This window comes from Crocodylus porosus, unplaced genomic scaffold, assembly GCF_001723895.1.
Source record: "Crocodylus porosus isolate Cpor-Errol unplaced genomic scaffold, CroPor_comp1, whole genome shotgun sequence".
NCBI classification, from domain to species: domain Eukaryota; kingdom Metazoa; phylum Chordata; order Crocodylia; family Crocodylidae; genus Crocodylus; species Crocodylus porosus.
In genome coordinates, this window is record NW_017728933.1 from 4,691,161 (window position 1) to 4,697,564 (window position 6,404).

General features: G+C 67.0%; 1 protein-coding gene and 1 long non-coding RNA gene across 4 annotated transcripts in view; one reads left to right on the top strand and one right to left on the bottom strand.

The window, feature by feature from the left end:
• The window catches only part of IDO2 (indoleamine 2,3-dioxygenase 2), a 22,861-nt gene extending 17,451 nt beyond the window's left edge, over window positions 1-5,410 (bottom strand). The window contains exons 1-10 of one of the 3 annotated variants that reach the window (XM_019546067.1): window positions 4,778-5,410; window positions 4,180-4,275; window positions 3,594-3,713; window positions 3,366-3,484; window positions 3,248-3,262; window positions 2,876-2,975; window positions 1,814-1,931; window positions 1,631-1,682; window positions 1,070-1,218; window positions 596-953 (exon numbers count right to left, since the gene is read on the bottom strand). In XM_019546067.1, the coding sequence (XP_019401612.1) occupies window positions 596-953; window positions 1,070-1,218; window positions 1,631-1,682; window positions 1,814-1,931; window positions 2,876-2,975; window positions 3,248-3,262; window positions 3,366-3,484; window positions 3,594-3,713; window positions 4,180-4,275; window positions 4,778-4,903 (1,253 nt within the window). In that variant the 5' untranslated portion in view covers window positions 4,904-5,410. Of the gene's footprint in view, window positions 1-547; window positions 954-1,069; window positions 1,219-1,630; window positions 1,683-1,813; window positions 1,932-2,875; window positions 2,976-3,247; window positions 3,263-3,365; window positions 3,485-3,593; window positions 3,714-4,179; window positions 4,276-4,777 lie in introns of those variants that run through there. The other 2 variants (XM_019546068.1, XM_019546069.1) reach the window with 2 other exon arrangements.
• LOC109317408 overlaps window positions 1,874-6,404 on the top strand; it is a 5,986-nt gene continuing 1,455 nt past the window's right edge. The window contains exon 1 of the long non-coding RNA XR_002103043.1: window positions 1,874-1,953. This is a non-coding gene — a long non-coding RNA (uncharacterized LOC109317408). The remainder of the gene's footprint in view (window positions 1,954-6,404) is intronic.

Sequence of the window (6,404 nt, forward strand, 5' to 3'; positions counted from 1 at the left end):
GGGGGAGCGGTGATCAGACGGCGCCGCTTGTGCCCAGCCCGCCGGAGAAAAGGCCCCCCCCCGGTCCATGGCGACCCCGGAGCTGGGTGGCAGCCGTCTCCTGCGGCAAGCGAGCGGGCGCTGCCCTCTGGCGGCCAGCAGGCGACAGCGGCCCCTCGGTAGGCGAAGCGAGTCAGCAGGAAGCCGAGGGCACTGCCTTTGCGAGCCCCCAGGCACTTGGGTGCCTGCCTGGGTGCCCCAGGGTGCTCTAGATAAGTAGCTCGGCAGATGGACAGAGAGAAGAGGTATATGGAGAGAAAGCAGGACTGGGGAAAGGGGTGGCAATCAGGGCCAGGGGCACGTCTCTCCCTAGTCCTCCATAGCCCAAATCTGACCCTGGCCTGGCCCTGGTCATGGGGTGAATGGCAGCACCTCGAGGAGCGGGCAGACTCTGGCCAGCGGTCTCCGTGGCCGCCCCCGGGTGTCACGGGAGGGGGCGGGGAACAGCCGGAAGCTCCTTGTGCCTGCCGGACGACGGCGCGCAGAGGCCTGGACCCCCGGGTGCCGTGTGAGCACTCTCTTTATTAGGCATGACGTGGTGCCTGGGAGAGCCCACTAAACGTTGAGCAGGGCTTCTCGGGTGGCGTCCCTGACGCTTTTGAGGAAGCGGAGGACGGGGGACCCGCCAGTGCCCCGCTGCTCGGGCCTGGAAGGAGCCGCCTGCAGGGGGCTGGTCCCGGGGCTGCCTCGGCTTCTCTTGGCCGCAGTGGCGGTGACAACATACTTGGTTGCGACGGCGATGTGACGTGTGCGGAAGGCGGCCAGCGCGGTCACGCACCTGTTGTAAGCGCAGTGGAGTGCCTCGTTCCCAGAGGAGAGGACCAGCTCCCGCAAGGGAGGCAAGGCCTGGATTGCTTCCACAAAGGCCCTGTGGCGGGGGGGCATGTAGTCGCGCATCCGGTGCAGAAAGGCCGCTGCAAGAGACAGCCCGAGAGGTGTGAGGTTGCCCTGGCTGGTGCCCGGCCCGATCGGAGGGCGCGGGCCCAACGAGGAGAGGTCCCTGCTGGCCCTCGCGATGGCCGCGACTTACAGCTCTCCTCGTGGTGTCGGACGCCCAGGAAGGCGTCGAAAGCGTGGAGCACGGTGCTCTGGGCCGCGCTGCCCCCCGAATACGCCTGCGGCAGCTCCCACACACCTTCGTAGAGCAGCCCTGCTGGCATTGCGGGGTTATCCCGCCACCTGGGCGGGGCGGAGGAGGCGGTGAGATGCTGCAGCAGGAGGTGGGGAGGCCGAGGCAAGGTCTCGTGGGCCCAACCTGAGCCCGCGCTCCTGTTGGTACCCCTGCTTCCAGAGATGCAGGCCCATGGGGTCAGCTGCAGGGCCGTGCGCTGGCCCTGCGGGCCACCAGCGCACTCAGCTGGCTGCGGAGCCCCGGGGTCTGCGGAGCAAGTGGACCTGGGGTGACAGGTTCCTGAGCCACCCGGGCCTTGCGGGGAGGTCAGGGAACCGCACTTGGGAAGGCCCTGCTGCCGCCACGACGTGCTGTTGGCACCCCGGGGCAGACCCCGCCGTGGACCAGAGGAGGCCCTCTGTGCCCCCCTCTGCCCATGGAGAGCGGCCCAGGAGATGCGCAGCCTGCGCGGGCGCTCACCCGGAGAGGAAGAGGCGGATCGCGGTGTAGAAGGTGTCAGGATCCACGTGGTCTAGGAGAGCAGGTGCAAGGCAGAGACAGTTGGGGCCAGAGGCACGGCGTCACGGCGGCCCATCAGAGAGGCCCGCCAGTGGGCATGGGGGCCACCCCGGGGCCGGAGGCACAAGGGGAACCCATCCTCACCGTGCATCTGCATCAGGGCCTCAGTCATAGCCCCGAGGGCCATCGCCAGCTGCGCCAGGGCTTGGAGCAGGGTCTCCCCGTTGGGCTGCCGGATGGCAGGGGCTGCCTCTGCAATGGCCTGCCGGAGAGAAGTCGGGAGAGTTGGGTGACGCGGTGTTCCCGGCCATGGGCCGGAGCCCTGCAGCCTGGTGGCCAGGGCAGGCTGGGGGCTGACCGCCTGGGCAGCCGCTCTGCGGGAAAGGACCCGGGGGCGAGGGCAGCCCACGAGCCAACCAGGAGCCCACGGTTGCCAAGAAGGCTCACGGCATCCTGGGCTGTCGGTAGGAGTGTGGGCAGCCGGTCTCGGGAAGCGATTCTTCCCTGTGATTTGGTGCTGCTGAGAGCACCTCCCAAGTCTGGGATGCAGTTTTGGGATCCCACACCCCACCACTGCTACAGGAATGCTGGAGACAAAGTGGAGAGTCCAGTGGGGGGCAATAGCAATGGCTCACAGGGCCGAGGGACGTGCCTTTCGAGGAGAGGCTGTGGGAACTAGGCCAATGTAGTCGGGAGAAGAGGTGACTTGCTGGGAGGGGCGTCGGAAAGAGGAGGGAGCGGGGCCGTTTGCAGTGGTGGCGCGTGAGAGGCCCAGGAGCGACCGGCTCGCATTGCGGCAAAGGAGGTCGAGGTGAGACGTTAGCGAGAAGGTGATCTCGCGAGGAGGCCGGCGAAGCCTTGGGACAGGTTCCCCCGAGAGCTGGTGGCATCTCCGTCCTGGGCAGTTTGTATGGCCCAGCTAGACATAGTCTCTTCTGGCTCTCATTGTCTGCGATGGTTCCTAGGCCCCCTGACGGGCTGCGGGGGGCAGGAGGGAGCTGCTTTGCTAGAGGGAGGCCAGGATGGGAGTGTGGCCCATTGCAGCGCTGCACACGGAAGGGGGTCGAGGACAGGCTGCTCCGTGCCGCGTGCACACGCAGGCTCAGGGGGAGCTTGGGGGAGAGCTGGGGTGCAGCAACGGCCAGGGCCAGACCAGGCCGAGAGGCCACGTCCTATGCCCCGAACCCGGGGCATGCCCAATGGTACCTGCAGCCCGGGCACGGCCGCCTTCTCCACCAGCATGGTGACCAGAACAAAGCCTCTCAGGCTCTCTCCTCCCGGCAGCCACACAATGGGGTCCAGGTTCCTGCGTGGGGAGAAGGAGAGGCTGTGAAGCCGGGCTGCGGTCCAGGGGACGGCGGTCCCGCTCTGCTCTGCATCCAGAGGTGCGTGTGGGGCGGCGGGACCCCTTGCCCCAATCCCTGTGCTGCTAGGAGCACATGCAAGGCTGGGTGGGGTCCCTGCGCTCTCGTGTCAGGGACTGGGCCCCCAAAAGCAGGCCAAGGGAGGCGGGTCCTCTCCCCGAAAGGCCAGAGGCCGTCCGCCGCGAGGAGTGCGGGAGGCGTCTCGGCCACTTACCCGAGCTCCAGAGGCCTGGCGGAGGTCCGGCATCGCGGGATGGGAAAGAGAAAGATGGGGCGGTTAGGCGAAGGGCGCGCAAGTGGAGAGATCCCTCAGGGGCCCCGTGCCGCCTTACCCGGCCCGATCCCTTTGCCTCCAGTTGGCGAGCACAAGGTCGGCGTGCAGGAGGATCGGCGGGAGGCCGAGGCGCCTCGAGACCTCCCAGAAGGGCACGGCGAGGTTTTGCGGCAGCACCTGAGAGAGAGGTGGTTCAGGGAGAGGGGAGCGGCTGGAGGGCCGCGATGCGGTGCGCCCTGGTGTCGAGGGCTGCTTTGGGCCCGGGCCTGTGGCTAGCCGCACTCACCTTGGCTGGGCCCTCCTCGCCATCCTGCCACACATAGCCCGCCGTGATGAAGCCGAGCACCAGGTGGGCCAGGCGCAGGTCACGGTGCCCGTGGAGCTGTGCGGCGCTGAGCTGCGGCGCCTGCCAAAGAGAAGCTGCTCCGAGCTGCTCCGAGCATCCCCCGGTCGTGGGGCTCACGAGGGAGCGGTCCTGCAGGGTGCGAGCAGCCCAGCCAGAGGCCTGGCCAGTGCAGGCCGTGGTGTTTTGGGGGGTGCCAGGTACGCCTGGGTGTTGGCGCCCGCCAGCTGAATGTGCAGGAGCGCCTGGGCTGTTCTTGCCATTGGGGCTGGGCACGGGGCGGGGGTGAAGGTAGTTGGCCCTCGCCAGGGGTGACATGCCTCCTGGCAGGAGAACGACCTGGCCTTGTGCCGCATGGGCTTGCCGGACCAGGCGGCTGGGGGGGAGGTGGCGGCCCTGGGTGGCCTGAGGGAGAGGTCTGCTGGGGGGGAAGCGGAAAGGGCACGGTTGCCTGGCTCCATGGCCACGCGTGCCAGGAGCCGGCAGGACGTTGTGGCCTCTGCCGTGGGTGGCGGGAGAGAGGCGGCACCTGGTGCACGTGGGCGCGGAGCTGCCGGGTGGCGATGAGGTCAGGCAGGCTGCGGGCAAGGTCCATCCAGGGTCGGTAGGGAGCGGGCAGCTCTGTCTGCAGAGAGAAGCAGCAGCAGGGGAGAGGGGGTGGCCAGCTGGAGCTGGCAGAGCGGAGGGGGGCAGCGGGGTGCGAGGGCCAGCCGGTGGAGAGAAGCAGCCCCAGTCTGTGACCCAGCCCCCAGCGAAGCTGGGTTGTGGCCGGGCCTGGCCCCCAGCACGCTCCCTGGAGCCGGCCGGAGGCTGGGGGCCCGTGGCCAAAGCAGCCGTGCATCTGGCTGGCAGCAGGAGGCCAGGGAGACGCATGATTTGCCTGGCTGGGCCGAGGGGAGCCGAGGCCTTTGCCAGGGCTGGGCTTGGGGCACGCGCCATGTGTGTAAAGTGTTGGCAGGTCGGGGGGGTGGTCTCTGTGGCCCCTGGCTCGGGACGAGTCTGGGGCCGTAGTCCTGGAGCTCGTTGGGTGCAGCGAGCGTAGGCTGCTGCCCCTGTTTCTTGGCGGTGAGGCCCTGGCGGGGCCCCCTGGGGCTGCCCATGCCCGGGAGGGAGGGTGGGGGGCCTACCTGTGGATCGGGGAGCAGGAAGCCGTATTCCGGGGAGATGTGGAACTTGTCCAGGGCGCAAGGCGGCGGGGGCTGCTCCGTCTCATCAGCAGGGTCCATGGGCAGGTGCGGGGGCCGAAGGGCCATTGGGGGCAGCTGCCCGGGTGCGAGGAGGGTTCCCAGTGGCGGCCCTGTGGGGTCTGCGCTGAGTCAGGAGAGCTCTTTTCCAGGCAGCCGGTGGCAGGGGACCTTTGTCCCCGGGTTTGGCCTGCTGCCCTGCGGGCGCAGGGGGTGTGACAGTTGAAAGGACGTCTGTGTGATCAAGGTGCTTGCCAAAGGCTCTCTGAAGAGGAGACCAAGTGTTTTTCTGTTGTTTGTGTAGATATGAAGCTGTATATTGTTGCTAAGAGCCTAATTACAATTTAAGATATAGCTGGGCCTCCTCTAAAGTCAGGCCTAGGACACGTAGAAAAGGCTGGAAGTAGCCAGGCCCTGTGGCATGGGTCCAATTACCCTTATCAAAGGAACGCGAGGCCCGTACCGTTATGGGTCAGTCTAAGGACAGTCCAAGTAAAAAGAATCGGAACGGCTGTCATTTATCGGCATGGCTCAGAAGTTAGAAAGGGGCCGAAACGTCCGGACGTTGTTTGGAAGGAAGAGGTGGATTCGCAGAAAGGATCGGTTGGCTGTTACCCAGAGTGGCGGGCCCGTGGATCTCGAGAAGCCCCAGGACCGAACACCCGGGTCCCTCTAGGCATCTCTTGGACAGCGACATTGCAGAAAGAGAAACTTGTTGTACATCGGAGGGGACTGCCAATAAGTTGCCGACGTGAATCATTCTCGTCCATCAGAGATTGTGTCACTACTACGCATAGTTGTATTTTTGTGAAGTCGATGCACCTTTCTACCCTCTGCCGTGCTGTCTATCCTGAACCCCCCGCAGGCGGCCGGAACGGGGAGGGCGCCGGCCAGGTCCGCCCTGGGTCCCGGAGGGGGGTTGCTGAGGGCGGGCGAGTCCCGTGTGGGCAGGGCTGCCCTGGTGCTGCACAGGGCGAATGCGGGGAGGCCCCCTGTGCTGCGCTGTGTCATGGGAGTGCCCCAATGTGTTGGGGTGGGAGCGGAGGCAGGCCCTGCAGCATGTCGGGGGAGCTGCCGCAGCCTTGCAGGTGGGGTGGAGTTGGGGGGGGGGGCCTGTGGCACCTGCCCTCCCCTTGTCTGGGGTTGCAGGGACGGTGGTGCATCTGGGCCTGGGAGGGACAGGGCTGCTGTGACACTGTGCAGGGGTCACTACCGGGGGGACTGGGGAGTGGAGCCCCCGGGAGGAGCTGGGGGAAGGTGGGAGCATGGATGCTGCCCCGAGGCTGTGCTTCTCAGGGGCGGCGGGGCAGAGCCCCTGGGCTTGCTGAGCAAGAGTTTGGAGGAGGCGTGGGAAAAGTGTGTGTGCAAGGGCCTGGGGGGTTGCTGGGAGTGGTGATGAGGGCCTGGAGGGCTGCCCCGCTTGGGGTGGGGCCTGGACAGAGAAGTGTGAGGGTCGGGGGGCTGCGGTCTGGGCAACGGGGCTGCGAGGACTGGTGGTGCCAGGCTAGCTCTATGGAGCCGAGTAGAGAGAGAGAGAGAGAGAGTGTGTGTGTGTGTGTGGAGGGGGGGT